Here is a 24028-nt window from a genome sequence, read left to right on the forward strand (position 1 = left end):
TCGGCCTGAAAAAGCTGCAAACGCAGGAACTCAACATCACTGTTTCAATCCGAAAATGGCTGAACAGAAGATGTCTGGTTGTTTACAGACATTAAATGAACTTCAGGAAACTGTTTAGACGAACCTACCAGAGATGCCAAACCCTGTCACATAAAGGTTATAATACATGACAGTTTGATTATTGACACATTACAGCACAACAGTGATTCAATTTGTGTCTGATTAATGAAAGCTGAATTTGGTAAGTTCCCCTCCTTGCCGTATAGGAAATATTTTTCTGTGGTTGACATGATGGCCACCATGGCTATACAGATAAAGCAGAGCATGCTTCAGAAATTCCAATTTTAGTATTGAAAGTGTCGAAAAAGACATTAGACCAAAGATGTCTCCAAATAAAAAAACTGGCTTTAACCAATTACCATTCACTAAAACCCTACAACAATCGATAATTGCATAATAATAATTGCAGTTTAGAAACTCCAGCTAGGTACAGCAGGCCTGTTTGGATTTCTCAAAATGACAAAGTGATGCTCATGGGGCTGTTGTGGGAGCAATACTTGCTCTCTTTAGCCTTTCAAAATCAAAAAGTGTGTTTTAAATGTGTCTATCTGCTCGAATGTAAGCTATGATGTACAATGTTATGGTGAATATCGATAGCTAGCTACATTAGGAGAAATCCCTTGTTTGGGACTTTGAATTTAAGCTACGGTTGTAAAGCACATCGCTTATATGGCCGTCAAGTACATATGCACTGTAATAGAGTTCTCATTATAAAAAGTGAGCTGGAAACTTTAAGAAGTCAAGTCTACCACTGTTATCATTGCAAACTGCATGTGCCGTTCTGGGATGGAAGGCTTTACAGATGTAGCAACAGTATCTAAGGGAAAGATGCTTAGCGAAGGCTCAGTTTGCTACACTGACAGTTGGTAGCGAGCTTCAAACCTGCAATTTCTGTTTCCCACATCAAGCTTCAGTACTTTTCATCTAATCACAAAAATCTTTCTTTTCCTTCTCACATCGTGCATCTCATTCTGGCGTGTTCAATTGTGGTACAAGTGCCTCATGGTACCACAGACGAATATCCGTCTGCATGCTGACTATTCTTCTTCTACAGCTGCTGTCTTTCTGTATATCTGCCATGCTGCTCAAATCCACAGACAGCCAAGGCCAAATGTCCAAATATGAAGCCATGATGTCCTTGCATCATGTGTTGCTATTAAGTGATTCTCTGCAACATGTCTTCATACCACTGATGCAACTTGTACCACGCTCTTGAAGGGGTAACGTCTCTCATGTCATTCTATGGGCTGTGACCTGATTATTTTCTTACATTTCGCCAAGCTGAGGATTGCAGTGCCAAGTTGAGAGATATCTCCATAAATACAGTTGTTATTTCTCAGCACAGTCTGTCATTTACAAATTTAGCAGGTTGTTAAATTCCACGTCTGGCGAGCTGACACAGCCTGCTGCTGTGAATGCAGAGTGGCGCTTGTGACAAAGAAGAGAGTGTGATTGCAGAATAGTTATCAAGCATCTGCTGCAGCTGAGCATGAAATGGGGGGGTGAATTCTGTAAAAAAAAATAATGTGTGTGTGTGGGTGAGGGTGTGGGTGTGTGTTTTTGCACTGCTCAAAGCCTGAGGTACTGGCTGTTTGAACTGTGTGTGTTTTAGTGCAATGGACTGAGCTGCAAACAAACCTTGAGGATAGCCAATATTTACTTGATACTTGAGACTAAATATAGATCCTATATTAGCATAAAGACACCTGAGAATCATTACTGCAGACAGGTGAGAAATTGAATGTGTTATGAACAAACTATTAATACTCAAACATGTCATCCTGGATAATGCATACATACTGTATATGTGTTTATGGCGAAAATAATCATCTTGACTGAGAGCTTCACGCACTCTTTGCATTTTAATGAAGTAAAACAACGATATAGAAAGTTTTAATCTAATGAAATGTCCTCAGGTGTTGGGCAACAGTAGCATTGAATAGCTCACTGCATTAGCTGCTAGCTAGGTAGCATTCCTTTTACGTAAAATAACCAGAATATTGTGTTTTTTTGACTTAATCCCAGGTTTTATATTTCCCTACTTAAGGAAGTACAGTTCACACTTGGGGTAATTAGGAAAACCAGATAAATAAAACTCAATAAATCAATTATTCCTTCATTCAATCAACAATTTCTTATAGTGACATACAGTGCTACTGTTAAAGGTAATCAGTTTCAATCATGTTTACTGCTCATTTCCTTTCCCCTATCATGCTTGCCCCTCCATATGTTTGATTTCATGGTGAAATAAAGGCGGCAATCAGTCAGACAACAGGGGCAAAGATCAGTTTGCAGAGTGCAAAGGGCCAGAGGTAGTTGCCATGAGTCATCCTGCTGTCTTTGCATTCTGACATCTTGGATCCATTTAAAGTTATTTAAAGTTCCTTCCTAACCTCAAAACCTTTATAGTTTCCTTTCACTGTAAGGACTAGCTGTGGTGTTATGCAGTTATAAAACATTATGTCTCTAAAGGAAGAGTTCAACATTTTGGGATATACGCATATATGCTTTCTTGCTGAGAGTTAAATGAGAGGCAGGGGGACACAGCTTATAAAAGCTTATACTGCAATTAACACGTTTGACTCATGATTAGTGAGCTTTAGGGGTGCTGGTAGGCGTGTTTTCTTCCTGTTCTGTGTTGCTGATTCCCATTGTTTCCAGTCTTTATGCTAAGCTAAGATAAGCTAATTGCCTCCTGGCTCCAGCTACATAGTTAGTGCACACATATGAGAGTGGCACTGATGGTCTCATCTAACCCTTGGAAGAGTTTTTCCCATAGTCTCTATTCTAAAATATTTTTAAATGAAGGTAAATAAAACTCAGCCAATTGCTCAACCAGTCCTTGAGATTTCCCACTGTATAAACCTAACGCCTTGACTTGGTAGATGCATTTTTTCGAATTAAACATGTAATTGTGATTTCAGCATGGATCAAAAAAGCCTTTATTTGTCAGCCAATAGGGGAAAAGATCCCTTTACACACTTGGCTGGTTGGCAGCCAAAGGGCCAGAGGTTTTGATCACCTGAGGATTGTTTTTTTTTTTAATGAGCAATCTTGAGACGTGTCCATTCTGACACCATGAAATTATTCTTAATTAATGAGCATTTTGACTTTAAAAACTCTCAACTTTTACTTTCAACTTTGAGACCTAACTCTGGAGCTGAGCGGTTGTAAGATGTGATTTCATCGATGTACAGTTGGTGAACAGGCAGTGAACTTAAAAGACCTTTGCAGTTATTTCTTTTCAGTGTACAGTATCTTCTCCTGTCGCGTCTTTTTCTTTAATGAATCATCTTTGCCAGCTGTTGGTGTAGTAATTCTTTCAGGGGATTTTCAGTGGGAGGCTGTGTCAGAATGGAGAGTTGGATCCAAGTGTGTAGATGTACATGTGTGTTTGTCTGACTTTAAATTACAAGCATTCTGATCTAAGTACAACCATAACATCCAATGCAACATCCTGCATTAAAAGAAGCATTAAAACCAGCACTGCCTAAGCATCACTGCTGCTGCAACTGCATCAAATTTTGGGCTATTTTTTTTTTAAGTCGATCTGATGCATCTCAGACATTTAAAGAGCGTGGACCTGCAGCCTGCCAGGTCATAACAACTTCCCTCCCCTCTCTTGTGCAAGATACAATCATAGGCTGTCAGAGATATCAGCCAGAGCCAGCTCAACTTTTCCCAACTTTGTGCGAGACGATTGCAGCAATAGTAGGCGCCTGTTCGCTCTCTCTCTCGGCTTGACAGGTGAGAATTATGCTGCGTCCTTGTCATCTGCAGAGAGCGAGCGAGACAGACAATATTCTCCGAGCAGAGCTATTTCAGACTCTGGCAAGCCTGCCTCCATCTTTCGCTATCACGCATCTCCATCTGGTGAAATCTGTAATGCTGTTCAAAAGTATTATGTCAACAGACTGCTACGATTGATATTGACGGGAAGGAAAATAAAGCAATGAATGGATTTCAGCTTCAGGTGCTTCATTTCAAGCGAGGGATGATGGAATTATTGTCTTTTTCTTAATGGAATCCGGCTTGTTTTGCAATCAGTGAAATGAAGTTTGTGAATTAAGAAAAGAATAAATAGTAGAGCACACAGGCGCGCGCGCGCACACACACACACACACACAGTAGGGGTGGATTGATCAGATGATTTGTTATTACTTGTTTGTTAATCCTACCTGACCCAGCAGCAGAGGACGAGCGTGGGAACTCGCACATCTCGCAGTAAGGCAACAGGCTGCTGTTGGAGTAGGTGCAGGACCCGCAGCTCCAGGACTCAGTGGGAGAGTCGGGTTGCGACAGCTTCCGCGGGGCCATGAAAGACACCGGGGCGCCGGGGCTGCCGGAGTCGATCCCCGCAGCCGTCGACCTCCGCCTCGCCCCAAATCGGGACTTTGGGCTCAGGCTGGGTTGTGGCATCCGGAGCCTCTTCAGCTGGGGGGAGAAGTCCTGGTCGGGCAAGGCGGGGGACAGGGAGCAGGACATTTCTTTCTTCTCCTCCCTCTTCTCGGAGTTTGTGCCGCTGCCAGTTGGTGCTGCAGTCGTATCTGAAGAGATGGAAGACGTCTCTTGATCTTCTGTTCTCTTCCTCTTCTTCTCCTTGCTGGCACTCGGGGAGAAGAAGGAGCGAATGCTGTGCTGCTTTTCTTTCTCAAACTAAGAAGAAAGCAAGCTGAAGTTACACTTTTGTCACACAGTTAACATTTGTTACATGACTTACAGCTTTTAACCCAGCTGTTAAACAACATAACATCCGTGATACAAATCTCCCTTTTGTTGCAACTGTCATTTGAGCCTTTGATAAAAATACAAAGTGACATTTTCTGACGACAAGTTGTATCCTGGTAACACAGGAAAGAATAATGAAATCTGCTTGATGACTAATAATGAACAGGCACAGAAAAACCTTTCAGTTCTTCAAAAGTCTGACAGCAACATCATTTTCAAGACTTGCTACAAACAACCAGTCATTGAAAAATATCTGAATTCTTACTGTAATCCACTTTAAAGTAGGTGTAGTGTGACCTGCATGTTTGCTATAGAACATATAGAACTAACTTTCCTCCTCATGCTATCAAAGTCAATAAATGTGGGATCAAAATTACAACTGTTATATGTTTACGTGTCCAATGGTGACTCACAGCCATGTTCACCGGCCGGTTGTTGTGTAAATCCTCACCTGCAGCCAACTGACTGAAACCTCTTGAATATTTCATATTTTCAATAATCTGGCATTCTCACAATACCACGACGGACAACAACAGGTGGATCTTCAGGTCATTTTTAGTGCAACTTATCACATGCTGTCGAGCTTAGTTCACAGGACCAACTGATCAGCTCTCGTGTGACACACCATTAAACACACTGACACCACAGGAGGCAAAAGTGACTTTTAGGTAGGTTTGTTTTGTTGTGTGCATTGCAGGGTCACACATCAGCTGAAATGTTGTTAGCAGACAGACACGAGTGCTCCTGATTGACATGAACATGTTGTACTTTTAGACTTTTTCTATGTTCTGTTTTACATTACTGTCACATATTAGATACTCCCTGTGAACAGAGGTTACTGACATTAGCAGACAAAGAGAAATGTGAATAAACTGTAGAAGCAGGTGTTTCTATGACATGGGTTTATTCAGTTGGCTTTAAAGGATAATTAACTTTATTACTGAGCTACTGAATGTATGTTTCTATGAGAAATCACATAAAAAAAGATTTAGTGTCACAAACCCCAGACATAGTCATTATTATTGAAATTTAGATGAGCTCTTATGTTCTACCTCAATTACTGCATCTATTAAAAAAAAGCCTTGAAACACTTGGAAGGCAAATTTCAACGTTACCATGGTTACTCCACTGAAATGTCATCTGAGTTTTAAAAACTGTAATATTTCTGAGTAAGTTTGGTCTATAGATTATTCACAATCTGGTTCCTTCCCCTTTGAAGGACTTTATTAAGCTCCATTCAGAGAACCTCACTAGAGCGACAAGGTCCCTTGTTACGAGTTTCCCAAGGTCCTCGTACAGTGTGCAATTTCTCTAGAATGGCAACCAAAAAAAAAGAACTTTCTGCCTCCTTATATCAAAACCTCCTCAAATATTGAACATACATACTAAGTGATGGAAAATATAAAAGATGACTATTCTATAAGACAGTATACAAATTTAATTGACATGTTCTGCTGTTTTATAGTCAGTGCCTTAGAATTTAATATTACATTTATTGTTGTTTGCTGCTGTCTAGTAAATACTCACTTTCCTTTTTAATAGTCTCAGAACTATATGAAAAAAAGCTAAACTGAAACAGCCCCTCCATCTGACTCACATGACTGAAGAACATGTCGTCTTTGACATCTCCTGTGTTTCCCTCCAGCGGCAGCACCATCTCATTCGGCGTCCACGCGTCCGCAAAGTTGAGGAACTCCCACTTGTCCTTGTCGCCCTCGTCGGCCTTCAGATATTCCTTCCTGCCATTCAGGGTGCTGCCGGTCACATTTTCCTGAAGAACAGAGGACACTCAGTTCTACACAACGTTTTTTTTTCTTCCATGTTTCCATTTGGTTTCACCATCAAACGTTTTCGCAGAAAAAAAATACAAAGGGGAGAATTCAGCTTTGATTACAAATCTTGACATCTGTTATCATTAACGTAAATCCCCAAAGCCTGTTCTCACATGCAAATCAATGTCACTGATGCTTCTAAGTTTATGCATACATGCATCTGGCATATGACGCTAAATATTTAAGATGACAGACACATTCTGCAAGATTAGAGAGAAATATACAAGTGATTCAGCAGCACTGTCCAGAATTTATCATTCAAATTAAATATTACAGCACATTTTTTTTTTATCCATCATCCACGGTACCTTTCTATTGAGCATGGACCACATGGCAGTGTCAAAGGTGCCCTTGGCAATGAGGTAGTGCACGTTGACTGAGGACGTCTGCCCGATGCGGTGGGCTCGATCTTCAGCCTGCTTGATGTGGCCGGGGTTCCAGTAGAGCTCGGCAAACACCACATGGGTGGCGGCGGTGAAGGTCAAACCCTGGAGAGGACACACACACACACGCGCACACACACACACACACAAATAATAGCCCAATCAGAACAGAAACACGTCATTCAACCACTTTAAACGGAACATTCCACAACCAATGAAATTTAATTTAGTTAAATCCTTTTTGACAACAGAATATTAGCTGTTAATTGCCAGATTAGTGGTTCAAGCACCTACTTCATTTGATTGGAATGCACATTTCTGCACATGCTCGGCCACTCAGAATAATTGAGTTTATTAAGTTTGCAAGTAAAATGCATTTTCAGCATTTATTTCTACTTGAACAAGCCTTGATTAGGATTCCCTACAATCAACAGGCATCATTATTAACAAACAAATGAGTCTATTTAGCCAATTTATTGTGGTATTACAGTAATATAGCACTAGTTCTTCAGGCAGTGTATTTGCAGTAAGTCTTTACAGCCCTTTTTAGACATTTCTGTAGATAAAAATCAACCATTTTTCAATGACTATTCCAGGACATAAAGTGGGATTTGTGTTTCCAAGCCTCTTTATTTTCAAAGCAGATTTTGTTTTCAGTGGCTCAGAAAACGCATCATTTTTGTGATAAAGTGAATCTTCTTTATCGCTCAACTAAAATAAAAAATGATGTTGAGTCAAAGAGCGTCTGTGTGTTTGTTTGTGCGAGTACCTGACCGGCTGCCTGGATGCTTAGGACGGCCACTCGTATCTCCGGGTCACTCTGGAACTTGTTGACCAGCTGGATTCGTTCTGAGGCTGGGACACTGCCATCGATACGGATATAGCCAGCCTGGAACAAAAGACGCAAGACCAGACAGTATTTACTTTTCGGAGGAACGTTCAGTTCATAATGGATGACCGCAACAGCAAACCAGGCACAGGCCATGTGCACAGCTGATGGAACACCTGCAACAGAGAAATCTTTGAATGATGCTGGTTTTCAGAATCATTTCTGTTTATTCAGAGGAAGGAAAATTTGATTTAAGCTGACTTTATTCATATTTTTCAGATCAACGATGGATCACATATAACTGTGTAAATAGGTAACACTAATATGTTAGCCATAACAACTTTATGAGCAACTGTGTGTTTTCCTCTTACATTCTTCGTGACAAAGTCACTGAAATGTTTCCCGGCTACATGCTAAAATCCTAAACTTTGCTCACATTAGCTAGCATTAGACAGCATAAGCAACTGGTCATACCAGCCCAAGCAAAGCTGTGGCAGCGAAACTGCTGAGTTTAATGAGCTGGATGGATGCGTTTTACAGGTTACACTTGAAAATTCAACACGATTCAAACTTTTAAGGCCAGGCTAACCACATCTTTCGTGCCTCATAGAGATGTGTCCTATTATTTATCACAGGTTTATTAGCCTAGAAGCGTCATTTGGCTGTGGTCTGAGGTGCAACTGAAAATAACTGGTAGGAGATAATGTATGTGCGGCTGTTTGCACATTCCATTGAATTGACTAAAGGTTCACGCAATTTGCGAGGGACAGTATTGTTTGCTTCTAAAAAGCAGGTACAGATTTGTGCTGGAACATTAAAGGTCGGGAGCATTTCATTAACCTGCCTTCTACACTGCAGATATTTCAATGGCAGATGTGTGAATGAACGCACCAGAGAAAGCACGAGCAGAGGAGCCACAATGAATTACAGTAAATAAAATAGGCTCTTTGAAAGAAAATGAAAGCAATAATACCATATTTTGTAACTTTTCATAGCACCAAACAAAGAAAGCAGCGGCGGCGTGTTCATTAAACCTGAATTTGACATTCACTGAGCTGCTAATGCACTGTGGCAACTGCACTCTTTTGATTTGGGTCCATCGGTCCTGCGGAGCTGCTCAGTGGTCGACAGCAGAAGAGTGTGTTTACGCTGCGCAGCTCCCACGTGTGAATGTAACTGTAACTGCATGAATATGAAGCAGAGCCTTGCTGAGAAAGACCACAGAGGTCAGACTTTCCTGGAAAACTAAAGGTCAAATAACTGTGCTCGTGGAGAACTAAGTACGCACCAGGTTTCATCAACAGAAATCAACCGGCTGTTTCATCACAGTTATTTGCCTCCTGCATTAAGTGTGCTATATTTACAAGTATAAAACATCCACAACTTTATTAAACAAACTCTAACTGGTTGGACACCAGGTGAGGAACGGAAAAGCGTGGAGCCTAAAAGCTGTGATGGCATCGTGACTGTCTCTGCCAAGCTTCTCATCACAGCGCGTCGCCTGTCGATCCTTTTTTTTTTTAGCCCGTCTCTGTTAATTGGTGAGTGCGAACGCACCAGAGAGTGAACCTCTCACCGAGCAAAGTGTTATCACACGTCATACCGCTGCATTACACTCAACCGACACCTCCTCGACCCCTGCGACACCCCCCCCCCCACACACACACACACACAAACACACACACTTGAACTCTTTCACAGGTTGCCGGTGCGGAGCAAAGAGGCACCGTTTGCTTGCGATGACTTGTGAAACACACCTTAGGAGATGAGTTGTGGAAGAAGTTTACTTTCTGAGAGAGAGAAAGTCGACTTTTTATTCTTTTCTTTCTAGATTGAGAAAAAATGTTTTCTCTCAGATGATGATTCATAGTTACCTGAAGTTATGCAATCGTCATTTAAGAGATGCTGAATAATAAAACTTATTTTGTACCTCAATCAAATATATTTTCTTAATTATCTAATTTACCATATAAGTGGAAAATGCAAATAATTCATGACTGCTAACATCTGCTGTATATCCCCCTGCTGAAGAACAAGACCAACTTGTGAGCTTCTGGCTCAGTACTCTCAGTTAATCGCAGCTACGGCAAGGATTTGACTTATAAACACAGCAGGACAATGGATGAAGGCATAAAACTTAAGTATGGGGCCAATTACCTCTGCTTAGCCAGGAAGGAGGAGTGAAATATGAACAGAGACTGCACATTTAGGGTTTCCAGGTTACTGTTAATGGGCGGTTCGGGTCTTTTCTTTGGTTGGAAAAAACTTGAAAATCTTAAATGGAAATGATGAAATGAAATATCAATCATATAAAACAGTCCTCCCTCTTGTTTCAAAGAGATTGATAGTGCAAGAATAACACAAATTCAAGCACTTTTTGGACCTCTATGAGGTTTCCAAAAAATAGATTGAAGCTTTTTAAGAGAGTTTTACGGCTCAGTGCACAGGAGGCTGGTTTTCTGCCTGATCATAGCTGAAAAAAGCTCTGAAATTGTGTACAGAACAAGAAAGAAAATTAATAGTTAGGTGACATGACGTTAAGAATGGACATGAAATACAGAGAAATGTGCTTGTGCATGAAATACAGAGACCCAGTGACTGTACTGACACATTACAGATTACAAGGGAACAATTCTGATGATTCAGAAATGTTGCTAGAGATATGAATCGGCGCATAACCATCTAGCTAGAGAATTAGCTAAATAGCCATCAAGCTAGATAGTTACACAGAGAAATAACAAGACAGCTAGCTAGCCAGATAAACAGCTAGATAGACAGATTCACCCGTAGCGCTAAACTATCCAACCTGTGACTGGAAGCTTCCCATAACCTGAACATTTAAGTTTTTTAGTAAGTTTTAAGTTACAATTCGGCACATCAGACTTGCGTTATTAAAAAGGTGACAGCAGGACTGTGTCATTTCTCAGGTCTGTTCGGATGGTGAGTGAGGCTGTGGGACACAACAATGGCAGAAGTGTCACCGACTTCCTTTCAAGCTTACTATGAATCCTGGGCATTGCTGGAGCTGATCGGTGGCCCAAAAGGAGTCACGTTTTTTCAGTTTCCTCCACGACATGCATTGTGATCCTTTATTTTTTTCTAGAGTCTATTCTCATCAATGAATACATGCTATATTACGTTAAGTTCCCACGCCAGAAAGAGCTAATTGTGTGCATTTTCCATGCCACAAGATCCCATCCATAGAGTATATTCAACAAGGGTCACTCACATAGTAACATCAATTCATCATACATATCTATACTTACATATGTGTCCACATATATCCATTGTGTAAACAGATAAGCCTGTCCCTGTAATCAGCAGGGGATTGTGTTCAGATCTGCCATGGCAGCGCAGACGGGACTTACAAAGAGCAAGGTTGTGTGTTATGTTGAGTTTCATGTGTGATGGCTCTGATAGGTTGTGGGTGGGGAGGCCACTGATTTTCAAGGCTGTGTGTGTGATATGGAACAATGTGTTCTAGAGTAACACGGATTGAACCATGCTTTTTTTTTAAACTCTAACTTTAAAAACTTACATGACTGCCCGAAATTTTGACCCATTTCTTACAGGTGGCCAGTGCTTACTACCCCTTCAACATGCTTTAGAAGATCCAGTTGTCTGTGGACCACCTGGGGTTACCTTGGCCTCGATGACGGCCTCGGTGCAGGCCTGCAGCATGGTGAGGTGGTGGGCGAACACCAGGAACTTCAGCTGCTCTGCCTCCAGCATCATCTTAATGTAGTCCTTCACAGCTCCTGCCTGGCCACACACACCCACACACACACACACACACACACACACACACACAGACACAGAAATAGACACAGATGAAAGAGAGCTACTGAATCCATCACTTCACTGCTCGACCACACACAGAGGAATCGGCTAGATCAGTGAAGAAGTCAATTAATCGCCGCGGCATCCTTTCTGTGTGATCGATTCTCTATTGAATGCCAGGGATCCAGACTTTGAAAGGAGAGAGCACACAGAGCACATTTGTCAGCTCACAGATAGTGAGAGCAAATCAATAAATCACAATTTGGAGATATGATTGGTGTGTGCTCTTTCTTTTGTGATTCTGGTGACAACAGATACAAGAAAATTCCCCTTTTGATCCACAGATGAATGTCAGAATTCACCAACAACTTAATAAAGTTGTTAAAAAAGGGCTTGTTTTAAAATATCATCAAATTATATTGAGTAAGTTTTAAGCCTGTTTAAACATTAACTTGAAAGATGGATACTGTACCTGTCAGGATAAGAGTGTGTTTGACAGGGTTAGGGAAAATTTAGGATGTTTATCACTTTATGTGACTGAACACAGAATGCTTTCAGATTTTTTCAGGACTTGTAAATAATATAAAATATCAGGATGGTTACCTGTCAAAGTGACAGCTACAGTCCAAAATTACTGCATGGAGTAAAAGTTCAGTCCTCAAGTTATTTGCTCGGTTTATTCTGATGTGACCTTGTTTTTATTCATGCCTGGTACTTCTTTAACCTGTTCGTCCTGTTTTATTTATGAAGTCAAACGGTAACAGTGCTCTAAAATCATCACTTCCAAATTTAATGGCATCTTGCTTGTTTCTGCTGAAGCCTCCAACCTTGATTGACAGTGTGACGCTAACAATGTAAAAAAGAGAAAGCAGCAAAAGTGTGAGTGAGTTAACTGTACCCTGCAGGTATCCATATCTATCATTTCACCATGCGCTGCTGCCCAGCGATCACACTGTGATGGCCGTGGCCGTTCCCGCTACCTTCAGCAAAGCTGGAGTGGATGTGCCGTATGAGCGTGTCATTGAGCATCCGGGCTTGGCTCATTTCAGAGCCCCAGGCTAAAAGCGGCCAAGAATAGCACCAACTAGTGAGAAATACTGAGGTTGGATTTGAGTCAAACAGAGCCCTTACTAGACGGTTTTGGAGACAGGCCTTTCTCCGCGGTGTGAATCCCACCCCTATAATCTCCACACCTCCTGCAACATGACAACCTCTGCAGCCATCACACCTGCTCTGGTGGGAGAACCTCTGCTTCGCCTTGCTGATAATTAGCTGATGCGCCTGATAATGAACCTCTCCGCCAGGCCTGCCGACCCTGTTCTGATCTGGGGGGTCCTCATTACTGACGGCTTGGCTTCGCTGGCTTCCTTCCGCTGAGTTTAATTAGTGCACAAACTTCTCGGCTGTCTGAAGCGGCCTGTTAGCTTGCTTTAAAGTCCAGCATCAGAGCTGTCCTCTCTGGGTAATTGGGAGCAGATGCTTGGCGGGTAAAGCAATAAAAATACCCCAAAGGCGTTTGGCAGCTCCGTCGCCAGGCGGACTGGCAGGCAGGCAGGGGCCGTGATGCTCGTCAGAGTGACATAGATGTGTGAATCTATCACACCATTCCACCCCTCCCGATGATCCAAAAAAAGAAGATCGCGTTTTTTTTCTGAAGTAGAGAAAGTGTGTCTGACTCTAAAAACCAATAGGAGAGGAAATGAGACTGGGCTGGCAGTATCGGCTTTGAGGTGGGCGAGTGGGGGGCTTTGTAATGAAAGGAGGTCCAGTGTTAGGCTAAACTGAGCAGAAATCCAATCAGCAAACAGCGGCAAGCGCAAAAAAAGATCCAAGCTTGGAGGCAGGCTGAGCGGGTAGCGTGTCGATGATTGCATTTGGTGGTTATCTCCGGTCTTCGTTAACCTCAGGGCTACGCTCCTCATGGCTGAGGGCGTCGGGCTAATTGAGAGGAATGTCAGCCCTCAAACATGGCAGATGATTGGAGAGGCATACTACACTTGGTGGGAATGTTTACTCAACAACAAGTACAAGAGATTGAGGAACTGCCTATTATCACAGCATCAAGATTAGTCAGGCTGGAAAATGATCAGTGGTTTAAAATGATATTAGTGCCTCAAAAATGTTTCCACAGGAACAGGAAATGTAAACGCTTGTTAGATTCTCGACACCAGTTGCTCTGACCCCAACCTCATAGTGCACGCATCCAGCCACCTTGCCATATTGCTTATTTCTCTCTCATTAAAAAGAAAACGTCACTTCAAACTGAGAGCCGGCGGAGTTTCCATAGCAACAACATCACAGAGATGCTATTTTAGTGCGGTGTGTAACTTTGAGATAAGGTGTAATCATGCCAGGCTGGACGCAACTAAATAATACCTCAGTTATAACTCCCTACTTTGTCTAAGTGCTTTCACTGGCAACCATTAGGCTCTGTTACCATGGCAATGCTTTCCCATGAGATCTCACTGAGTGGTTGGCCAAGCGCTCTGAACATGCTTTACCATCAATTCACCATGTCCTGAAACATGAAAATGAATATTAATAGATGACTAATAATATTGGGGAAATTAGTAACAAAATGAGCCACGTTTAATTTTATGTTATTGAGATCACATTGATGAGACCATGATGTGCACATCTTTTTGGGAAATACTATATATTAGAGTATCTCGATTATGGCAAAAATCATAATCATGATTATTTTGGTAAATACTGAGATCACGATGATTTAATGATTTGGAAACATGCATTCATTGCCCATTTTTTCCACAGTGGACGTCCTTGACAATAATAAATACCTTATAATTATTTTCGCAAACAACAGCTCAATTGACTGCAGTGAGCCGATCTAAACATGCCACAGCCTGGCTGAGAGCGAGTCTGGGCTTTAAGGGAGGGGCAACAGCACACCGCTGTGAAGGAAAGCGGTGGATTTGATCTCGATTATCTGGCTTTCATAACATCAATAGTTAGATGAAAAGATAGATACCACTCTCATGTCTGTATGGTAAATATGAAGGTACAGCCAACAGCCGGCTACCTTAACTTAGCATAAAAAACTGGAAACAGTGTTGACTGGAAAACTGGAAACACGTCTTGTTCGTTTGATCCCTAAACAAAACAAAAAGTAAGATCCCCAAATTCTGGTTCTGCAGGACTATTAATTGGCTAGGTGCAGGGATTTCCTGGAGTCTTGTCTTTAAGGTGAGATTGCTTGGCAACGAGCAGATTGTAGGAAATCACAGATTTATAGACCATGGTTGGTTACCTTTGGACATAGCCAGGCTACCTGATTTCCAGTCTTTATACTAAGCTAAAGCTGGGACTACGCTGTACGATTTTAGAAATGTTCTTGTTTAATTCCAACTCCTGTTGTACTCGTGAATCGTCTGCAATGTAAAGCCAAAACTCATAGTTAACGGGCTTTGGTTTTACATTGCACACAAAGCCGGTCCAATCGTCCAGCCACAGCCTGACACTGTAGGTGTAACATAGAAAAAAAATCTGCCTGTCAGCACCTCCGAACATTCTGGAGACTGACAATTGTCAATAAAGATTTGTTTGAAAGCTCAGAGGCAGGCAGAAGTTTGGTGGAGCGCACACACACACACTCAGCGGTACCGACAAACTAGCTAAACTAAACAATGCAGCATGTATGCTGTGGCCACAGCTTGACCAACCTGGCCTCCATGTATTCTGTCCACATCGCCATGACACTTTCAGCGCTCTATTTGAAACTTTGCCCAGACTAAGTAAGAAAAAAGGCACTGACCTTAGGGAATCAACTCGCGGCCCTGCTCCTATTATACAAGAGCCTGACGACGGCAGACCAAATTACATACATTCTATAATTAAATGGCTTTTGGCAAACGTTAGTCAAACAGGAGGAAATAGTGCATTTGTTGGGGACTATTTTCAGCGGCGGAAGAATCCACATCTGGTACTTTAGTGCGTATTTCTGGCAGCAGGACGGTGTTTGTGGGATTGAGTCTAAATAAACTGCAGTGTGTGTGTTCATGCTAATGAAGGAACATGTCACCCAGTGCAACAATGTGTTTTTAGACAACAATGGAGCTCGATGGCACAGAGGAATAAGGTATATATCAGGCTTTGACAACATTTGTAACATCAACTTTATCCACTGTAAAGCAACATAAGCTGGGGTAAAATAAGATGGAGTCTAGCACCACCTGGTCTCCCATTACCTTGGCGATAGCTGTTTGCTTGTACATCTGTGTGACCAGGCCCATGACCTGAGTGAAGGGGCTGTCCGTGGTGACGACCCCTGACCTCAGCCCCTTCATCAGTCGCTCCCACTCGGCGAAGCTGGCTGAGGCCTCCTGCAAGCAAGGAGAGCACAAAGACAGTGAGGCTGCGTCCTTTATTTCTTCTTCTACCCTTCTCTTCTCTCTCACTTGTTCTCTACTGTTTTTGAGATATAAAGGGCAAAACAATTAATGGTGCTGCTGGGTGTCCTACTTTCCCTGGAAGAGAAAGAAAGAAAGAGGGAGAAAAAAAAAACGAGAGAGAAAGATGGAGAATTCCCAAGGAAGCCAGCCCCTCCGACTGGGCTGCTGTGTTAGGTGGGTCATGAGCATCTCCCAATTATAGCCGCCTTGTGACAAGCCGGGGTCGAAGATGGAGAAGCAGTCGGGCTGGTACAATAAATCAAAGGCGCCTCGCGTGCTCTCAAGGTGATTGGCGAGAAGTATTTAAGGCGCGAGTGGAGAGCGGAGAGGATCGCAGTGGGAAAGGCTGCCGGTGAAGAGCAGCATATGCTACGCACCTCCTGCTCACAAACAAGGCACGCAGAGAGGCCATGCATTTGTTGTCGACATGTAGGTTAGCTCTGTTTATCATAAAAACAGGGCTAATATGAAACTTTGTCAATTAACTGCAGGCTTCAGCACATTATGTCAATATTTTGAATGCAACATATTATATAGAAATCTAACAAAAAAAGCAGCATGCTGCTCGGAATAACTGCAAAGCTTGGGTTTGATTCAAATTTCATGCAAGAACTCTAGCGTGCCCGGACCCCCTGGACTTTTTAAAAACTGTCCAACTTTACATAACTTTGTCATTAGAAGTTATTTTGTGCCTTTTGTTGACAGCTCAATTCAATCTGTCTGAATTCACACCACAAAATGTGGAGAAATTCAACAGGAACGAACGCTTTCCTAAAGCGCTGCATATCAAACGATGCAAAACTGCACACCATATGGCGAGCTGAAGGGAGAGGGGCTCCGAGTGTGATGAAGCACATACATACACAGAATGAAGAGTGTGCGAGGGGGGTCGGAGGGGAAGGAAAAGGAATGAGAAACAGAGAGAAGCCTTATTAATGCGAGCACACACACACACACATAATGGACGCTTCTTCAGCAAGCAAGTTCCGCAACTGCATTTTTGTGCGTTCTGGACTAGTACAATGAAAAGATTTTGGTGAAACATGAAAGCTTTGCACCATTTAGTGAAATAATTAGCATTTCAGTGGATTCAAAGTCAAGGACGGCTGAATGGATAAACAGTATCGTATTTCAGGAGCTTAAAGCTGCGTTTCCTTTATGTTTTTCACTCAGCGCTCACCTGCATATAAACACAGTTTCGACTGTCTCTCAGTGTTTATTTCTAATTAAAAATTTTACATTCAAGCATTTCTTCATAATCTGCTGGAAAAAAAAAACAACGTGAGCGGCTAAACACTCCACCCTTGATGATATTCACTAGACTAACACTGACAAAAGGCCACGGCTGAAAACGTAAAGGGCAGCAGGGGCATAAAAAGTGTCTGGCTGTGGAAGATAAAAGCCATCATTAGGGAGAAAATGAGATGGGATGAACAAGGCTGAACTGGTGAGTGGTTCTGGTGTACACATATATCGTCAGTTAGCAAAACTATGCTTGAAAAGGCAGTTTGTTTAGAGGAAAATAATGTCCACACAGTCTTTTATGCTTTATATTGTTCAAATTTTTTGTGCTTGTGGGAAGCACAATGGCCGTCGCCGCTCTGGGTGACCGGCCACTTCATACCTCCCTTTCTCATCTCTTCAAACCAATCCATTTAGCCGGGAGGATGAAATGTCTGTCTATTCTTCTCAGCGGACAAATACCTGCAGAAAACACTCACGCATTCATCTCATGCACAAATTAGAAAAAAAAAAAAGCCCAAAAGGCTGAACAGCTATGGCTGCGGCGGTGCTTTTTGTTTCCACCAAAGACAAATGATCTCCGAGCTCATTTCTCTGAGGGTATTACGCATCGAAGCTGCTGTTTCAGCCCAACTTGAGATAAGAGAGCAGGGCGGGAACAACTACAAAACATGACATGAACTTTTCCGACGGTTCCGTGCGTACGTTCTGTGCCCTAATTGGCACCACAATGTAGAAACACTGACCATATTTAGCCACCAATTAAAGCGTCCCTTAACATTCAGGGAGATTGGGGCAAAAATCCTGCATCATCACTTTTCCAAGCAACTTCCTTATTGTTGTGTCATTCCTGGGACGGCGGCTCGATGCGTAATTAGCGCCGAAAGAGCTCCTCCAGTGTTTTTTTATTCCTGCTGATATGATACAAAACCTAACAAAGGCCTCTTAGTGGATGCTGCTCAGTGTGTACTGTTGTTGGTGCCGGTTGCTCCCGGCGGAAAAACTAAACCCTCGTAGCCTTGACACTGGCGATCCAACGCAGAGTTACAGCACACGGACAGGCGCACAGGCCAGGTCAAAGCCGCATTAGCATTCACATGCATATTCACATGCATCCAGTGTGGCGTGGGAGGCAGAAACCACAACCATAACTTTGGAGATGCTAAAAGAGATGCAAACACCTACACACGAAACATGACATTTACTCTACAAACACCCTGGCATCCTCTTTATGACAGTGGAGACATACACACACACCTCAGCGTATCTCAGCTTCGGCTGAAGCAGAGTTGTTCACTCTTAAAGCAGCAATAAGCAGTTGTCACACTGTTAGTTCCATATAGAAGAGATATCACACTCAGCTGCATCATTTTTTGGTTTCCTTTGCCAACACAGATCGGTTATGCTGCTGCACAGAAGGATAATCAGAAGGATTATTTTCATGATTGCAGATCATTCAGAAAATGGTCAAAACTGCCCGCCACAATTTCCCTCAGCCCGAGGTGACATCATGAAATTGCATTTTTTTTGTCCGACCAATACTTGAAAAACCTAAACATATTCAGTTTAATGCGATAAAAGTGGAGAAAAACAACAAATCCTCCCAGTAAAAGAGAAGAGAAGAAGACGAGAAAAGAGGATGAGGCTCGTGCAGGAAGAATTTCTGTGAGGTTTGCTCACAGTGTTTCTCAAGTGCTCCTCTTCAGATTCACCGAACACGTCAATCTGTTCCGGCCTGTTTGTGGACAACTTTCATTCTTGCTACCTGAATTTGACATCACCGCAGAGCGCCAAGTCAGCTGTCAGAAGCCAGTGGACGAAAACATAACACGTTCAGCGGTGTCAGCAGTTGAAGCAATTAAAAAATATAAATGCATCTTCCAGCGACGCGTTATTAGCGTGGCACCACACTGGAACAGAAATAAAGAGGCAGTACTTTGGGTACATGAAGTCAGATGCTAAGACGCGTCTTTTGAAAGCAAAGCTGTTGGTGACGGTTATGGAAATGGGCGAGAGAATATAATTTAGGATATTACGCTGTCAGCTCTTATAATAGATCTGTTATGTTCCCGATATCCCTGAGGTAGGTGCTGGAGTGAGAGCAACAGAGCTGTGTAACATGCCGAAACATGCCAACAGTGGGATGTAACAAATTAGATTTACTCAAGCACTGTAGTACAAGTACAATTTTGAGGTATATGTACTTTACTTGAGTATTTTCATGTCATGCTGTACTTGTACTCCACCACATTTCAGAGGTAATTATACAACTTTTTACTCTACATTTATTTGGTAACTTCAATTACTAGTTACTCAGCAGGTTCAGATTAATAACCACAAAGTGTAATTAAGAAACATATCTATGATTTATTATTAAATGTTAAGATAAGATTTTGATTCCTGGGAGGAAATTCAAAAGCTACCCAACAGTAAAAGATCTGAGTACTTTTTCCACCACTGAACGACGAAGAGAAGTCAAACAAGTGTTTTTCTCACTGTGGATGAAGGCAGATTATGTGGACACGAGCTTGAAACAGGTCTGGATCGCCCTCAGAGAAAATTCTAAGAAAAATGGTGAATGTGAGAAGTTTTCTTGATCACTCATATGAGCCACCTCAGAATGAATGTGTCTGTGTGAGTGGTTCTTGCACGAGGCCCAGCGTTCGACTCAAAACGATTGATCAATTCTCAACATTAGTTGAGAAGAAAGTTAAAGGCAACAGCAGAAACAAATCAAACGGTGAGGAGTATATTTGAATTAGTCACTCCCTGTGTGGTGAGATACCTGGAGATAGCAGAGTTTAATTTTACTTAGCAGCGTGAATCAGTGGACTCTCCATTAATCGAGACGTAACACTCGACTGGATGTTTAGACATATTGCTTTTGGATTTGTGCTGGGCGTGCATGAAAATGTTAGACCTGAACGGATTAGTCATTTTGTCAATAAACAGGAAATTAATTGGGAGCTATTTTGATAATTAACTAATCGTTTGAGTCACTTTTCAAGCAAAAATGTGAAAATTCCTGCTTTTTTTTGTCTTGCATGATTGTAACCTGAATCTCAGGCTTTGGTCTGTTGGATGGACGATGAAAAACATCTAATTATGTCACATTAGGCTCTGCCTTATATTGCATACACAGAACTAAATATCAATGAATGACTAATCTTTTGTTAGTTGCAGCTCTAGAAAATGTGGGAACATACATTCAAATGTGAAACACATTGTTGCCATGACAATGGCATGTGACAATGGGCCACATGTTGTCATCCACTGGATGTCCAAACACGTACGTACCTTTGCAGCCTCCTTGGGCAGGTCGAAGGGGATGCGCTGGTGGATTTTGGGCGGCAGCTGACTGAGCACCTCAGCCTTGAGACGACGGATCATGATCTGGCCCAGCCGCTGGTGCAGCTCCCCCAGGTTGGATGCCCCGCGACAGTCCCACTGCCTGCGAGGCCCAAAGTACCTGCGAGGGAGCGAATGAGAGCCTGATGCATTTTCAACACATTCATAAGTGAGAGAAACTCACAGAGAAAACATACTTATTTACGGAAATGCCCTGAAGGAATAGTTAAACACATTTAAACATTCCCACCTGGGAGCTGCCCGGTGCTACAACAGCCTTCCATCGTTTACCGCTGAGCAGCTCTGCTGGAGCAGTCGGGGGATCTGCTTTTTGCTTAAGGGCACTTTGCAGACCAGGAAACTATTTTGTCTAATGGCCACAGCAGCAGGTTTATCCCAAAACTCGCCGGCAACTTTCACAATTCATCAGCCAAATGGATTTTTAGAATAGAACTGGCCCTCCGCACAAAGGCTGGTTATCTGCCATATTGGCTGGAAGTGTGGATAAACTTAACAAGCCACTGCCAAAATCTGCCGTTTCACACTCCAGTATTTAAACTTGTAGTTGCTGAGGGAAGGGAAACAGATTCACTCCTTTTAAAATAATGTTCCTGCCTGGTGCGGAGACTTGAACCAGGAACGGTACAGCTGTGAGGTTGCTTCTCTATCTGCTGGGCTGCTTCCATATCCCACAACTTCACCATCATGAAGGGACGACTTCGTTCACATGACGCTGCCTTCTGCCCCATTGTGTGTGTGTGTGTGTCTCTGTGTGTGTGTTGCTCAGAATGGCATTCCCCAGCCACACTAAGTGCTATTATATACAAAGTGTTATCATTAATGGCGCCGGGCCCATCCCCGACCAAGCCGCTGACTTTGATGGACGTCCAAAACAATGCATTTGATGTGTTTGTTCACACATGTAACTGATCGTCACTGGCAACTGGCAGCCAGTTGGCATTTAACGCTTGGCTTCGGTTGTGGTCTGGCTCTGACAACAAACCCTCAACTCAGCAGCACCGCCACTCTAGACTCAGGTACAGCCCCCCCTTATCCCAGCAGACACTTGAAAAGAGTGAAAATTAAATGGAAGGTGAGAGCTATTGAAACTCTGCTCATTCCACGAAGCTAAGACTTAGGAGTATATGAAGAAGAATGGAGCAAACTGAGGTATTGCACTTAAAAGAAGAGTTTGACATTTTAGAAAATATGCATATTCACTTTCTTGCTGAGAGTTAGATAAGAAGATTGACACTACTCTCATGCAGGAGCCAGGAGACCGTTAGCTCAGCTTAGCATAACAACATGAATAAGGGAGAAAACAGCTCAAATAATCCACCAACCAGCACCTGGAAAGCTCACTAAATAACATGCTATATCTAGTTTCCTTAAATCTTACAAACATCGAAGTGTAAAAACAACAAGCTGAGTTTTTTTGCGCCTGACTTTTCCCCCTGTATTACCACAACTTGTCGTTTTCACACTTCTGGTTTTTAAGGCACTTTGGCGATGCTGGTAGCTGGATTTCTTTTTTGGCCAGGCAATCTGTTCCCCACTGCTTCCAGTCTTTATGCTTGGCTAAGCTAACAGTCTCCTGACTCTGGCTACATAACCAGAGTTATCTTCCCCGCTAACTCTATGGAAAATTAGAATATTCACCAATTTTTCCAAAAACTTTGAAAATTGAATCAGCGAATATGCCGATAGTAGAAAAATATGAATTGCATGATATATACAAAGTACAAAACGTGACTCAAATGTGTAATAGTATTAAGACACACTGCAGGTGAAGAAGAACAACTGGAAAATATGCTGCATATCAGCTTGTGTGTGTGTGTGTGTGTGTGTGTGTGTGTGTGTGTGTGTGCATGCGTTGGCGACTCACCTGTAATGGGCGTTGCAGTATTTCTTGGCATAGTCAGTCCAGGTGCCGAACCTCTTGGGGTAAACGGCATCAATCTGCATGAAAAGCTGCGAAATACACAGACAGAGAAATGACCTTAACAGCAACGTGAGCATGTATGTCTGCAAGGGAGAAAGAGAAAGAGACTTAGGACAAGCTGGAGAGGATGTGTTTGACAATATCTCATATCCCATTTTTGAATTAATCTCCTTTATTATTGCATCATCCTTCTCAATCTCTCATATATTTCCTCCCAATAACAATTTGTCATCTTACCCACTAAATGATGAACATACATATCTTAAAGTGAGAATACATAACTTTGGAAAGAAAAAAATATTACATTCTTCCAATGAAAAGCTGAAATAATGAGCAATAAAACCGTATTTGCTCTGGTAAGAAAAGCAGCTTATGGTGCCTCGTTAAGGCAAATGTTATAAAGCTTTCAGCAAGTTAGCAAAGCTTGCTTTAAGTGACACTAACAAATATATGTTGTTGGTCTTGATCTTCCTCCTCTAACATATGAAAGTTGAATTAAAGAACAAGAAAACACACCACTGATAAATTCTGTACATTCAGGAGTTTTGCTGCTACAGTCTTATTTGGTCTCTCGTAAGACCAGCAGCTTATGATGACTAATGTTATGTAATGTTAGCTAACTTTATGTACTTATTACTCTGGAACTGATATTAGTTTACTGACTTTGTGACTCATTTCTTCTTGTGCTAATGTTACACTGTGTTTTAGCATTCAACATTACTCTGTAATTGTCACATGTGACCAAAATGGCTAATTTAGCCCGCCTACATAGTCTCACATTTACTCTGGTATGAACAGTAGCTTATGGTGCCTTTTAGCTAATGTTAGCAAACTTTCAGCAAGTCAAGTGACACTAACAAATAACGTGAAATTCCTCTGTATATGAAAAGTTGAACACATAAAGCAACATACCACACAATTGCTCCATTCAATTCCAGGGTTTTGCTGCTACAGCCTGACTTGGCCTTGTATGACCAGCAGCTTGTGGCAGCTAATGTTAGCAAACGTTAGCTAAATATCCCTCTGCTGCGGACATTATGAAGTCGGTTTGCTAAGTTTGACATTTCTCTCTACCTGTGTTAATGTTACACATTTAATGTTACAAATAGCCTCATGCTAGCATTTGATATACACTTTGAATATAAAATACGGTTTAATAGAAACTGACTGCCATGGTTGAATTATGGAACAGCTTCACATTAAAAGCTAACCAGCTGCTAGCAGTAGCTTCATATTTACCACACAGTCTCAATCTTCTCATGTTACCTCTCAGCAAGAAAGTGAATATGCACACCCTATTTCCCCAAAACATCAAACTATTAAAAAAAACTATTGTAGCATTGTATCTTGTGTAAATTTCACCGCTGTCCTACACCAAACTGATATCATTAAGATTGCATGCTATCTTAGTTTTTCTCACCTGTAGGTTTTTGAAAGCTGCATGCAATAACTCAAAGTAGCATGAGCTTTTTCTT

General features: G+C 42.0%; 1 protein-coding gene across 1 annotated transcript in view; it reads right to left on the reverse strand.

The window, feature by feature from the left end:
- zranb3 (zinc finger, RAN-binding domain containing 3) overlaps positions 1 to 24028 on the reverse strand; it is an 82554-nt gene that overhangs the window by 39894 nt on the left and 18632 nt on the right. Inside the window, exons 6-13 of the mRNA XM_041966278.1 lie at positions 22497 to 22582; positions 20561 to 20732; positions 15818 to 15952; positions 11475 to 11594; positions 7773 to 7892; positions 6929 to 7108; positions 6386 to 6559; positions 4239 to 4716 (exon numbers count right to left, since the gene is read on the reverse strand). Of these exons, the coding sequence (XP_041822212.1) occupies positions 4239 to 4716; positions 6386 to 6559; positions 6929 to 7108; positions 7773 to 7892; positions 11475 to 11594; positions 15818 to 15952; positions 20561 to 20732; positions 22497 to 22582 (1465 nt within the window). The remainder of the gene's footprint in view (positions 1 to 4238; positions 4717 to 6385; positions 6560 to 6928; positions 7109 to 7772; positions 7893 to 11474; positions 11595 to 15817; positions 15953 to 20560; positions 20733 to 22496; positions 22583 to 24028) is intronic.

This window comes from Chelmon rostratus, chromosome 24 (assembly GCF_017976325.1).
Source record: "Chelmon rostratus isolate fCheRos1 chromosome 24, fCheRos1.pri, whole genome shotgun sequence".
NCBI classification, from domain to species: Eukaryota; Metazoa; Chordata; class Actinopteri; order Chaetodontiformes; family Chaetodontidae; genus Chelmon; species Chelmon rostratus.